Below are 14,183 nucleotides of genomic sequence, written 5' to 3' on the forward strand. Positions count from 1 at the left end.
TTCTTCCCTAAGGGCTGGTTTTGACACATCTGACTGCAAGAATAGGTCTTGACTATTTAAGAGTCCTGTTACTTTACCCCACTATGATTGGTGAATACTCTGTTTACACTGACCGCTTCCAATTTAATTGAAACATCAAAACGTGGTACAAAATTAAATAAAACTATAATAGCAAAAAAATTAAAAATTATTTGTTTTCACGGTTTTGTCTTCCATTTTTTTCATCTAAATGAAAATCCTTTTTCTTGGATTTTGAATGTCCATTACTCCGTCTTCTGCGGTATGTCTTTATTTGATTACTGTACTTTGACCCAGTGTCTTGAATTCTTTGCTTGAGAATTTGACTTTGTGTTTCTACAAGTTGACCCATCGTGGCCGACTTTGGAGGTGGTTTGAAATATCCAATCTTCCTTAAGTATCTTACAGTGTAAACCGTCCCAGCTAGTGTCACAGGGTATCTGATTGGTTTTCCCAACTAGTAAATGGATAAAGTTATAAGAAAATATGATTACGCAAGCCAAAATATAATTACAATACTTTAATTACCTCATAAATTAGATAAGTCATTAGCCAAACACTTGCTGAAGAACTTTTTAACTTTTCTGCATAGGAGAGGCCAATTTTTTCTAGAAAGTCAAACACCCCAATGTTTTCCATGACTGGAATTATGTCAAGTCCCCTGTTATAAATTTCCAATGTTAATTTAGTTGTATGCTAATATGTAAAACTCAGCTTAAGCAACAGTACTTACTGTTGGAGTGACAAATAAATCAAAGCAACCCAACAAGCTGATGTAACAACATGGACACCAGTCATAACAAGTCCATATTGTTTGAAAAGCAGCTTAAATTTTGTAGTAATTCCCAATGAACGGTCTTTCAATATTGCCTGCAGGTCATCTTTGTTGTCGTCGTTGCTAGCTTCTGATGCGTAATATCGTTTGGGTGATATTACATTTTTGTTTGTATTGCCAAGTGTTAAATTAGTTGACAGCCTTAGTTGCCAGCCTTGTGTGCTGCAACCTAGAATCAATCTGGAAGACGCAACTGTTGGGTAACATCTGAATGCCCATTTGACATTGTTTTCCACATTGCTTTGAAGAAGGCGTCTTGATATCACATCATATTGCACAAACCTTTCCGAAAACCTTGTAAGCCTCAATACCATGTGGGACGGGTGTAGATAGGTAAAGTTAATAGTTAGCTGAAATAGTCGGGTTTAAGCTGAACAACATGTCAGGCTGCAAGTACAAACACATGCCTGTAAGTAAGTGTTGTATTAATATCCAGTATTCGCCTCGTTAACGTAAACAAATAGCACACCAAGAACACACCTTATCACCATTCAAAGTTCAAACTCGAATGATGGGAACGGGCCATGTGCTCCTTTTTTTAAACCAAAACAACTCGACATATTTTAGGTACAACAGCTAACTTTTGCCAAATAAATGTTCACCAATCGTTGTAAAACTAAGAAGGTGTATTTTTGTTTGGTGCTTGTAGTAGTAATAGTTGTAACTTGTGAATTCGCCCTTTTACGGTCGCTTCGTCTGAATCTAGACATTGTTGTTTTTTCGTAATAACTGAGCTGTGTGTGGATATGGATAAAATTTTACCCTATGCTTGCTACTGCGACAGTAAATATAATTTTGACAGATAAAACAACCAATCAACATGTTGTGCATATCTGCAGACTTCAGTTTCCTGCTGAAAAAGGGTTTACTCTGTCATAGGTTGGAGTAGGATTTAGAGAGCTAGGGTGACGTTGCCAATAAAAGTTGCTCATAAAAGCAATGTGTGACAATGGAGAACCAGACTCTCAACAGCAAAATGGAGGTTTGTACCCTCCACACTTTGAAAAAGGTACTATTGTTTGTCAAATATGTGGATTATTGGCTCCATTGCGTATGCAAAAAGAATTGTTGCTCTATCTGTATTAACCGATGCATTTATTCATGATTTTGTCGACACAGATAAAAAACATAAGTTTCAGTAACAATTATTGATAGTCAAATGGCATTAAAAGTTGAAACACCGGTTTTCATAGATATCAACTAATATTTAGTTGCATGTCAAGCGTAATTTGAAAAATTTTGCTTTACCAGGTGCACTGATACAGCTTGCAAGCGGAGAAATAAAATGCGTTCAAGATTTGTCCATTGAAGATTTTCAAAGAAGCACTGACCTTAGCACCGACTTAAAACTGGACTCAAGCACAGTGGGAAAAATAAACCTGAATCAGCCAAAAACTATGGCACTTTTGTGCTTTGTGGTTGGAGAGGATAAACTGCAGGTAAATACCTTGGTAAACACCTTTCAAACTGAACTTTGGCTGATTTATTTTTTTTTAGATTGTTGTTGAGGCACCTGTTGAGCACCCATTCTTTGTTTATGGGAAAGGTTGGTCAGCTGTAAATCCAGAAATGTCAATGTTGCGTTATAAACTTTCTTGTCATGCACTTATTGTTGGGGATGTTTGTGCCTCACTTACACCTAAACCTGCCATCAGTGTTGAACCACAACATATTTCTGAGGCCTCATTTGCTGCTCCAGAAACAGTCAACAACAAAACCACACATATTTTGCCATCTCAAGTTATTTTAAGATAGCATAGTTTTTTATTCTTGTATTTTTTATGTATTCTACCGATTTTATTCCATTGTTACTTCCTGCACACATTTGCCTTGTTTTGTTTAATAGTACTTGTCTTCAAGACTGATTTGTTGAAAGAAATTTAATACAGGGAATATGAAATCTTTGACGCGCATAGCCATTTTTTGTGTGATTATCCAACGTAAGTATAAACAGTACACGTTTGTAACATAGGAGCTAATATTCACCTTCTCGAGCTAAAATAGCGCTGTTATGACGCTTATCTGTGGCTGCAGAGATACTTTCTCCCCGTAGGCAAATTTCCTTGAAACAAGTTTTTCGTATTTGTGGGTGTTTTTGTAGTAAAGTATAAAACAAGCATTAGTAAAACACACTAAAAGATAAAAAAAAATCAGCATGAAGCACATTAACCCATGGCAATAATGCCACTGTAAACCTCATGATTGTCGGAAACGAGGTATAGTTACCATCGGCCAGGAACCAAATGCAAGCACGCTGCATTTTAAATTTTTATTTCAGAAACTTTTTTGATATTAAAGGACATTGTGTGGAGAGAATTAGGTGATGACTTTTTTGTTGAGGCGAAAGCGAGGCTGTTTAGTCCGGCTGCTCCGTCCAAAAACACAATATCACTAATAATCCGTAGGTAGTAAAAAAACGCACGTTAAAACAAGAAAATGAAGTCCGAAATGAGCATAAAACTTAGAGATAAGCACGGTATGGCAACCCAGTGGATATAGGGCCCTAGACAGGCTTTAAATCACCAATACAAAAAACGCTGCTTTTAACTGAAGCTCCAAATAAACAAAATCGCAATATTTGGGCATGTAGGTCTCAGTAGAAATAGCAAATGTTTACTCAAATTATAATTTAGATCTGCGGTCAGTTGGTAAAAATGGATTGCAGGGTTGCTGGATAAAAACGGCCAAATCCAAAAGAGTTACACAATAGCACATAAGATACCGCTATAGTGACTAACTGTAATTATAATGAAAACCTCATCAAACAAAGAAGTTTATTCGACCATAAAACACAAAGACGAATAAATTTAGTAGCTTTGCTATACAATAATATCTACATAAAGTCGAGGCGGCGGTGTTTTTTCAAAAAATTTTAAAATTACATCGTCATGTTGTTAGTAATGTTACATCGCGATGAATATAAAAAAACTAAGTCGTTTAAAGCGCATTTTTGATGTACTTGCTGAATGAGCGTTCATTGAATGCCGTTGAAACAGGGAATGTTGTTAAATCTGAAAGAAATTAGTATTTTTTTTCAGTTTGAAGCAACCGTGCTTCCCTCAGTTCATCAACAGCAACTTACACAGACTTACTAAGATCGCTTTAAGGGGCAGGTGATACATACAAAGCTCCACGAGGGCCAGTGCTCAAACGATCCTTACGAGCTTAATTCGTCTCAGCATTTGACCATCAATTGCAATAAAGAGCAGAAATCCCCTTCACTTATCTTTTCTTCCTCATATACTTTTGTGGTGCTGTCTCTGTGTCTGCGTGAAGCCAATCCAAGACTGACTAAGGTGTTCAAGCGCTCTGATCATCCGCTTTAAGCATTTGCGATTTTCTTTTCGCTTCTCTTCATACGAGGACTTTATAATCGGTGAGCAACATTCCTTGACTACTTCTACGAAGTCGCAGTTGCTCAGCCACGTTATTGCATTTCCGCGTCATGGATGGTTGGTTAAATAATCACCTTTGCTAGCTAAAAGAGCGTATTTTCGCAATGGCGACTTCACAAGGCGATTTAGCTTGACTCCAAAAATCTCGTTTGATGCGAATATTGCACAAAACTTGCAAAACAGTCCCTATTTGAACTGCGAAAAGCAACAGTAAGTTCCTGTGATATGTTGCCTTTCAAGAGAGTTTTGCGCATTTTAGATCCATCCCTACGATTGGAAAACGGCAATTCGTGCTATTGATGAACCTATAACGGATGACCACGAACGTATTAAGTCCAAAACCTTAATTCGTTTGTGGTCATCCGTTGCAGGTTTATTAAAAGTGCATCCAATGTAAAATGACGATATTACTGATTTAGCGCTGCTGCAAGAACGTCCCTGGACTTTCTGGCATCAAACGAGTTATCCTTAGCCTCAGATGTTTTTGAAGAATCTGAGAACTTATTAGCCTTTATTACAGATGTGAAATATGTTTTTTAGAATATCTTGACGCACTGTATGTACTCCCAACTGCGTTAGATGTCGCATTTCCCCCATTCAGGAGTTGACCGATAACAATAAGATGGACGTTCATTGTTCGGAGTGTATTAGTTAACAATAAACTGTGTGACGCCAAGAGTTCGACGCGTCTTAAATTATGAAGCGGAAATAAAGCTTACATGACAAAGTGGCTGACACAATATTTCAGCTCAAAATTGGCGGGACATGCCCAAAATACACTAGTGTGCCTGGCAGCAACAGCAACACAAGATTTGCCCTTTGTTCGCAATAGTCACTGCAGTTCCAAACGCATTGACTCTGCGCAGTCTGGTGCCTCAAAAGTGCCACCGTTTTTCCAACGGAGCTGTAAAAAAATGGGACAGAAGAAAAGGTAAGTTATATCATAAATAATAAAATGTATTACTTCTCTAAATCGCCTGTTTCTGCAGGATTTAATCACATAGAATGCGGTATATGCCGGAATCATAATAACCGAACTAAGACTTATCATATGTGCAACCAATTGAGCCCACATTGGATAAACGTAGTTTTCATATTTTAGCGTTGATGTAGTGCTGAGGTAGTAACCTGTCACAACCTAAAAACAAAAATGTTGAAGATTTGATGAACCGAGGACCACTGCAACGAAAACTACCAGAAGTGAAAACGAACGTCATAATATACGTCAAAAACAATTTCCAGCATTGCCCGTTCCTCTAATTTTTAGGGACCATGACCCCTTTTAACGATTTTCATACAGCATGGAATACCCTTGTTGGTCTATTTTTTTCACATTGTTTCAAAAGACGGATATATGTTAATGCAAAGGTAAAAACTCTATAACCGTGTGGATAACTTAAAATTTGTTTTCGAGTACAAATACTAAATGACCAATTTCACCATTGCATGAAGCATACGAACTGTTTTGCTCGTTGTTTTCCGTACGACTATACTCACTCTTTCCCGTAGCAATGTATGAATATTTATTATCTGTTTTATCACTACAAATATCGACTACTGGCTACAACTTTCCTGCAAGTCGATAGTTGAAACCGTTAAATTTTTAGAACAAAGTTACTTCATTGTTTCGGGGAAAATGTTTGCGACCTCAAGGACGAGAAACGCTGCTCTAGGGTTACCATACTAACACTATCCTGGCACAGACAATCCAGACGATGGCAACCCTTTTGCAGTTGAAAATAAAACTTACACAGCAAACCGTGGGAGAAAGGTACTTCCACAAAATTGTAATCCATATTTTTCCTCTTTGTTTTCCAATCATTATTTCTATTTCTTTCCAATACTTGTCCATTCCGTAAAACCAGGCAATTGCTATCATCTCACACATTCCAATAAAGAAAATGCTCCACCCAGCTATTGCATAGTTGTTGTACATTTCAAATATATATACACCGCCCTACAACATATTGCACAAAATTAAAGGGTTTGTACAATTTCAAACACCTTGCGTTATGCAAACAAATGAGTTAAAATACGTACATAATTACTAACCTCTGTCAGCATGGGTAGTCCAATCAAAAACAAGATAACACAAAAAACAAACTGAATTGCTTCTCTAGACCAACGCAGTTTAACAAAAGTATCCATAAACGCTTCAAGCAAACACTCTTGAAAAACGAACTGAAATAAACCGTTAAAAATAAAAAAGTTTTTTTGTCTATAAATGAGTTACCAAGGAGTCAAATCCAAGTGAAAGCAAAGTAAGGAAAAAAAGAACACTCCACAGTTGTGGAATTGGCATAAGGGAAAGTGCTTCTGGATAGGCAACGAAAGCTAATCCGGGACCAGAACTTGCAACTTGATCAACTGTTGTATTCTGATAACAAGCATTGGATGCAGGTTTAGGCATTCTGCTTTTGAACTTACCGATGGAATGCAACTCACCCGAAGCTTAGCCATGAAACCGAGGGTAGAAAAGATGGCAAATCCACTCACAAAACTTGTGATAGAGTTAAATGCACCTATAAGACATGCGTTTCTGAAAGACAACAATGGACTTGATTGAACTGTTTTGAAATCGGCTGAGTATTTGAAGGGACCACAGCCGTATGCAAGATATACCTACAGTACATCAAGTGGAAGAATCGAGTTCCAACATTTTTCTAATATTGTCATATCTCAGAAGTCATGTGTAAATAAGGGCTTTAGTGTTTCTACGTGAGTATCATAAAAAATATTTTATTTTGTACCGTAGATTTTATTATAGTCACGGGTGCGATCGATCTGGACCTAAAATTAGGACGACAGAAAAAAGGATTTTTTACACAGCATTGTAATTTTTTTAGATATTTTTTCTTATGGACAGTAATATTTTCTCAGACGTTGTCCTTCAAATAACGACAAATCTTGGATATAAGGACGGTATGACAAACCAGACTGTAGTCTATATCCAGTATAAGCACTGATCGCAATTTTATTTTAAGGTATTTGTTGAAGTATTTAGAACTTACTGCCAAAAGTTGGTGTTTATTGTGTTTAAACTGGATAAAGTGACAAGAATTCCGGTAGCTGTGCTGTATGAAAACATAACTTGTGCTCCTGCACTGACCCACACCTTAACATATGTTAATGCATGACTGTCCGCAAAGGATACACGATGATAAAACAATATTCAAACTTATCGAATTTTAACACGCAAAAAGGGAAAAAAATCGCACATACCATAAATAATAATACAAGTGCTTTGCATTGCACTTACACAATAAACAGCTTAAAGAAATTAGTGATACCTCTGGGTCTCCAAGCTTTGTGACATTCGGAGAAAGATAGTAAATAATTCCTTCCGATGCGCCATCAAGGGTCACACCCCTTATTAAGATTGTAGCGATCAGGAGAAAAGGTAAAGTGGCAGTAACGTATACTATCTAAATATCGCGCAGAAGTAACGCGTTAGAAGTACTACAGTATCGTAATGCATAGGAATTTTAAAATTACCTTGACCGTCCATTGAATTCCTTTGAACGTGCTAAAATATGCAGCAGTCCATGTAATAGCAAGGTACAAGACTAAATCTTTCCGAAAACTTCCCATATTGGTTATACCACCCGATATTCCAAGGACCTCATGCCTTTTCAAGAAAAGACCATTAGGTTACTAAAGCTGAGTGGGACCTTGCGCATTAATCTACCTCCAGTATTCCTCCGCTGATGATGTGTGCGATTCATTCGTAAAATTTACTTGATTTGGGGCTATACACATTTTACTATTCCAATCGTTGTGACAATGCGACCAAGGAAGTGTTTTAGAAAAACAAGCAACAAGATATTTTAACATCCACGCCATTAAGACGGCGTAGTAGGCATTGCCATGAAAAAATATGACCATATTTGCAAGGTATATTCCTACACAAGGAATAAACACAAACAGTTGAAGAGAAAGTTTGAAATATATTTAAATAATATTTTATTTACCTTTAAACAGTGGAACAGTTTCCCAGCATTTTTTCAAACCACCTTGAATCTTTTGCCCAAGAGAAGTTTCCAAGATAATGAGAGGAATACCCAATCCAATGACGAATATTGTGTATGGTATCAGAAATGCACCTATAAAGAAAGAAATAATAACCTGTAAGGAAAACTGCTTGTTGTCAGTGTGCATATCCTGATATTTAGTTGCAGTATTTATTAGAAATTAAAACAATAAAAGAACTAGAATTATTTTATAAGTACAAGCAGTTGTAAATAATTTAATGCTTGCAATGGAAAAGTGTAAACGAAATTTTATCGCAGTACCATCACAAAAAGGTTCCCAGATAATAAAATCAAAGTATAATCATGGCGTTACATCAAAAAAGGAACATTTCGACCCACCTCCGCCGTTTTTAAAACACAGATAGGGAAACCTCCAGACATTTCCAAGGCCTACAGAGCATCCGATTACTGCAAACAAAAAATCGTATGATTTTCTCCATTGCTGCCCGCCAGGTTCTACTTGATCCATGTTTTTCATAGCTTTTTGGCATAGGTAGGCAAAACTTGTGTCGGAAGGCAGGTAACCACAGTAAAACTGTTCGACTATCTAGTAAAAGACAGGTTAGTAACAGAAAAAATGCCTCAAGCTATATTTCTATTTCCCTCGTGTCTCGCATTGAGGACGAGCACTTTTTTTCTGGAGGTAATATGTAATTGTAGGTGGAACCCAGACTTTACGATAGAAATCCCTTTTCTTAAAAAAAAACACTGTCGTCACATGCAATAGACCATCTTGTATGGTGATAGTGTAAATAACTCTAAGGGTCTCAGAGATATTTAACAGTGTCTCGATGGCCTGAGCGGTTATTGAGTCTCTTCGATTGTTAAATCTGCTTCTGCCTCGTTCTCACCAGCAAACCGCTGATTCCAAATGAACAGTTTATTATCAGGCTGTGGGAATAAATCCCAAGCCGGCGAATAGCTTGTAGAGTCTCAGTAATAATAGCAGTGTAAAATTAATACGATAGAACAAGTATAATCGAATGGAATCAAATAGAATCAAGTAGAATCAAATAGAATGAAATTTACCGGTCTAAACTGGGCTCTTTAACGCTCTCCATTATAAGAGCTGATTGGTCAATAATGTCACGTGATATCATGAGGCGCTTGAAGTAATATATTGCAGGAACATAAAATACAGTACACATCAAGATTATCTGTGGGAGCGGATATAGATGATTCACGCGTGCTGTACTAGCAGTCGCTTGTTCACACATTCTGTTGCACACTAGCTGAAGCAGTTGATCCTCCTTGTATTATTTTACTCGAGAACATTCGATGAATTTATCATATGGGCCGCAGTATGGGATTGTGCAAGCGCTGGCCTCTGTGACGTATGTTACACACGCTAAACATTACGCAATACAAACACTGGTTTCTGTGACGTATGTTACAACAGCAGACTCTGTGCAGTGTTTCCGCGGCTTCCGGTTGTCGCCTCAAGGAGTCGGTAAACACAAACGCTATTTAAAACAAAAAAACAAACTCTATTTGTTTCTAAATTTTTTGTTCGTTTTTGTCTTGCTGAATTTATTCTAAGCTATTTAAATAATTCAATTTCTTCAATGCGCCGAGTCAGTCTCTGGTCTATAGCTATAGTACTTGCTGGTGCACTGTTTTGGTGAGATTGGCTGTTAAACGAATCTATTTGCACGAGGTTAATCTCGCTTTCACAGGTGCTGCAAATGACAAATAAAATTCGGCGCTAAAAACAAGAACGAATAAACGCACGAAGTAGTGATCACCGTTGGTCACTTTGTGCCCATGGCATCTTGGTGCTTGTAGCGACTCATAAAGCCCCAGTCTCTTATCAGGTACTGATTACAGCCGAAAGCAATGGCGTCTAAGACATTTAATGTAGGAGATTGCGCAAGTGAGATCGAATTTATGAGAGGTCGCAACATTTGTGCAGAAAAGTTTCAGTTAAACTGCGAAACCACCGGCTAAGAATTAAGTACAGCAAACAACATAGTCTAATAACAAGCAATTGTTGTACAAGAGATAACGTCGATACAACCACACTCTACATAAAGCTTTCAACAAGAAGAAACGAAAACTAGACGATTTGCGACTTTCAAGCCCACGCAACATTACAAAGGTGATACGATACCCTCATCGTGTTGGTATTTCGGGGGATTAATACAGGTGAAGGCAGACATGGCAAGGTGATATTACAGGGATATTTTCCCGACTGGGTGATAGTGAAACATTTATATTTTCAAGACTCGTAGGACATGCTTAATACCGGTGGCGTTTATATGACTTTGTTCAAAATTCAAAACAATTATTTTAGTTTCGTTTAGTTATTATCAATATGGAACATATATTCCTCATAGGAATTGAAGCACAACAACATGTTGCATGTTTTTGTATTAATTACAACTTTTATCTATCGCATGGTTGAACTATCTGTTGACGCTTATACCAACAACAAACAGGGAGCACTGAATAGAAACTTGCTTTGTTTAAAATGAGTCATATTTGCAAAAGATGAAACAAGCCGATAGAGTTAAGAAACACTTTACGGTTATATTTTTGTTAGGCTGGAGACATAGACATACAAGTCTTTGACAGCATAATAACACCTAAGGTTATTTGGCATTATAAGGCACTCGGCATACATGGTACAATTGAAATATTATTTACTCAACAATATTAGAAAAGGATAATATCCTAAATATGTAAGCGCCTTAAAGGGGGTCATAAGAGTCGTTTTTGTAGTAAGCAGGTCTGCCATTATTTTGTTGGTAATCGCCGTTTGCCAATCCTCTTCTTTCGTCCTCGCTTGACGTGCTAAGACATGGACAACAACCCTTCTTACGAGCAAACACACACGTGACAATTACCATTATAATTGACAGCAACACTATCATGGCGCCAGTTCGTTTGTTTCTTTTCCACCAATGGGACAAATCTTCAGGAACATGAGGGGTAAAGTCCAATGAGGGAATTAGGTCAGTTTCATTGCCGGAAGCCGTGGTGTTAAAATTGTCGTTGGGGGTAGTGGTGACTTCCGGTACCGTGGTAAAATTTAACATGGGCAGTGTAGTCGGGTATACATCAGCCAAGGTGGTGGTCAGCACGGGAATGGTAGTAGTTAATTTGCTCTCAGATGTGGGCTGGGTAAACATCAGTTTTGAAACCGTTGGCGATGTCGTAATACTGGCATCATGGTCCTCTGCAAAAATAACAAATATCTACAAACATTGAAGTCCTTTAAAAAAATAACATATGCAATATTACCCTAATTTTATACATTTTGAATAGGAATCAAAATCTAAAACACTGCATAAAAAGCGTTCAAAATAAGTATATGGCCAATAAGCAAAATTGGAAAACACAACAGAGCCGTTTTAAGCCCTGTGTTGCAAAGCGACAAAGACCGTGGCAAGGTCTTCTTATGGCAACACTTAAATTAACATATATAACTTCTGCCAAGCTTTAAAATAAGGGTATGTTTAAAGCAATCGCCTACCTTTGCCGCCGACACCTTTCGACCCGGTGATCACTAAAAGGGCAATAAAAACAAGTAAATAACTCAAGGAAACCATTTGTAATCTGAAAGCAACAGGCTCCTCGACAAACTGTAATGTTGCTTTTGATGCCCGATCAATACGCCTGTTTGCTGTGTGTGTCCTTTCTTGTTTTAAATGGTACTTTAAACATACTCAAACAATACTTTAAATGTTATTATCACACTAAGCCAAAGAAAAGCATGCTCACGTCGCTCACATGAATAACAGTCGAAGTACAATGTTAGAAATGTTAGTGTGACTGTGCTTATCTTTCTTTTTGTAGTTCAATTACCTTCCCAAGTTGTTGGTGTCACAGTTGTCGAAACAGCTTGGTTTTCTTGCAACACATTTGTTTTCTGAGGGAACGTTTCCGTTCGGTTTGTGTCAGGAACAAGATCAAATGAAACTAAGCAAAATACATTCATTGGCGTTTGTTTTACAAAAATTTATTGGGTAAACGTTTTGAGCTATAAAAAGCTCTCACTTTACTGGTTAAATGAAGCAACAAGCCTGTAATTTATGACAGCAGATGAATTTGGAAAAATCGATTTCACTAATTAAAAATTATATTCATATTCAGTGACTTCGTCAAAAACAAATACTTGGTCAATTTGCACTATACCTTAAGAACACCTTACCTTTGCTAGTTGAATTATCCGGTAATACAACATTTGTTGGTTTTTGATCTGTTTGTGTAGTATTATCGTCTTGGTGCATATTATTTGTGACATTTTCTGTAAAGCTAACTACATGACACAAAGAATTATTGTCAAATTACGTCAAAAGAAGTAAGTTATAGGCCTAATAACAATCAGAATCGTATACAAGCAAATATCCATGTTTCACTTCCTGTGACAAAAAGCCCCTTTAACATGACGTATATATATGGTGCGTGTTTACCATTTAAACGAGCTTCACTTGACGGATTAAGCTTTCTCTGGCTTTCTTTTGGAGGTACTGATTCGGTTTTACCGCGCCGAACGTCCGTCAATTCTGTTTGTGTGTCGTCGAAGATTTTTGATTCTGTGGAATAAAGGCTTTGGTTTGGGAGCTGATGCTCTTTTCGTTACTTTCAAACGTCAAAAACAATTTAACAATACCTTGGGTAGTAGAAGGAACAGTTGGTGGCATTGTCGTCTCCAATGCTGGTGTCGTCTTTGGTGGATGCAGAATTTCGTATATGTTTAATGCAACATCATCATCTTCATTCGGGAGATCGGCATCTAAAAGAAATCTATTGTCGATGGCGTGTCGGCATTTATTGACAACTTGAAGCGGAACAATGAAGATAGGTTGTCCTATACTTGAAACCAAAGACTAAAAAGTAAAAAAACGCCACTGTAACGGGCCACCCCCTGGTGTTCGGGAACCATTGCTATGAGGCAATGCAGTTTATGAAAGGTTATTAATATATAAATTAAATTGGCCTAAACAAAGCCATTGCCTGCTGAATATACCTCATACTATTGCGACTTTAGAAATTTGTCCACACATTAAAAAAAAATAACAGAATGCTTGCTTTGATATACTAAAAAGTCAATTTTGTTATGTGCTGAACGAACAAAAACTGAGAGCGTATAAAATTGCTTTATTCTTTCGAATCAATCTCAGATATGATCTTCAAACTAAGAGACGGAATAGGCTACACGGTATTGCAAGAAATTTCTATGAGCGTACATATAATAAAGCTTGTTTTTTTACAAATCATTCTTAAAATTGGTTTAGTGCAAAAACGCTACTTTTGTATTTGCTACTTTTACGGGGGTTGGGTAGACGAAATACCGATATATTACAAAAACTTACCTTGACTTTTTGCAAAAGACAGAAGAAAAACAGTCGCTATGGAGTATTTCACAAACATCTTTGTTCTTGTATAAAGTGAGCGCTTCCCTTTGGCTCTTCATAGACTTGCAACTTTCATTGCCAACAATACCGAGAGCTTGAAAGCAGTTAAAGTGCACTCTTGTGGAATTTCACTGACGATTATGTTCTTTGGGATCACTTACACGTGTCGCGATCATTTCTAGTGGTGTTTATCGTTTAAGCTAACAACAAATACTTTTTCGAAACAATTAACGTGTGACCGCAGAATTGTCCCTGTGAGTAAATACACTGTAGAATGAAATTTTTTTCAGAGAATTGACATTGCAAACAATAATTTCTGGTTTTCTAGCAAAATAAAGTTGGTAAAATTTTTTGTCGCTCTAAAAAAATACTCTTCTATGCACCAAAGTCTCCTCATTCCTGTTTCCGCGTGCCAAGGGATTTTTTCCGAGTAGGTGTGTAAAATTACTAATGCGTGACGCGTTGTTTTTGTCGCTGGGGTCGCTGTTGTTCCTATATATCAATACAATAATAGTTCATTACTGTCGATTAATTGAAATAGTTT

At 37.2% G+C, this 14,183-nt stretch overlaps 3 protein-coding genes across 3 annotated transcripts; 1 reads left to right on the forward strand and 2 right to left on the reverse strand.

Moving 5' to 3' along the window:
• Positions 1 to 30: 30 nt before the first annotated feature.
• LOC145912701 (protein FAM210A-like) lies at positions 31 to 1,247 on the reverse strand. The gene is made up of 3 exons (XM_083000261.1): positions 752 to 1,247; positions 547 to 679; positions 31 to 475 (listed from the first exon to the last, which is right to left on the reverse strand). The coding sequence occupies exons 1-3, from the start codon at positions 1,165 to 1,167 to the stop codon at positions 188 to 190; spliced, it is 837 nt and encodes a 278-aa protein (XP_082856387.1). The 5' UTR covers positions 1,168 to 1,247; the 3' UTR covers positions 31 to 187.
• Positions 1,248 to 1,696: 449 nt separating this feature from the next.
• Positions 1,697 to 2,772, forward strand: LOC145912707 (ataxin-1-like). The gene is made up of 3 exons (XM_083000267.1): positions 1,697 to 1,862; positions 2,105 to 2,292; positions 2,351 to 2,772. Exons 1-3 carry the CDS (start codon positions 1,793 to 1,795, stop codon positions 2,606 to 2,608), a joined length of 516 nt encoding a protein of 171 aa, XP_082856393.1. The 5' UTR covers positions 1,697 to 1,792; the 3' UTR covers positions 2,609 to 2,772.
• A 2,308-nt stretch (positions 2,773 to 5,080) lies between these two features.
• LOC145911958 (sodium- and chloride-dependent GABA transporter 3-like) lies at positions 5,081 to 9,554 on the reverse strand. Its single transcript, XM_082999388.1, has 13 exons — positions 9,495 to 9,554; positions 8,619 to 8,721; positions 8,220 to 8,351; positions 7,937 to 8,150; positions 7,744 to 7,876; positions 7,539 to 7,673; positions 7,260 to 7,363; positions 6,694 to 6,787; positions 6,482 to 6,625; positions 6,301 to 6,429; positions 5,999 to 6,205; positions 5,282 to 5,386; positions 5,081 to 5,152 (listed from the first exon to the last, which is right to left on the reverse strand). The coding sequence occupies exons 1-13, from the start codon at positions 9,552 to 9,554 to the stop codon at positions 5,081 to 5,083; spliced, it is 1,632 nt and encodes a 543-aa protein (XP_082855514.1).
• Positions 9,555 to 14,183: the final 4,629 nt, after the last annotated feature.

The sequence above is a fragment of the Ascidia mentula genome, chromosome 8, assembly GCF_947561715.1.
Source record: "Ascidia mentula chromosome 8, kaAscMent1.1, whole genome shotgun sequence".
Lineage (NCBI taxonomy): Eukaryota > Metazoa > Chordata > Ascidiacea > Phlebobranchia > Ascidiidae > Ascidia > Ascidia mentula.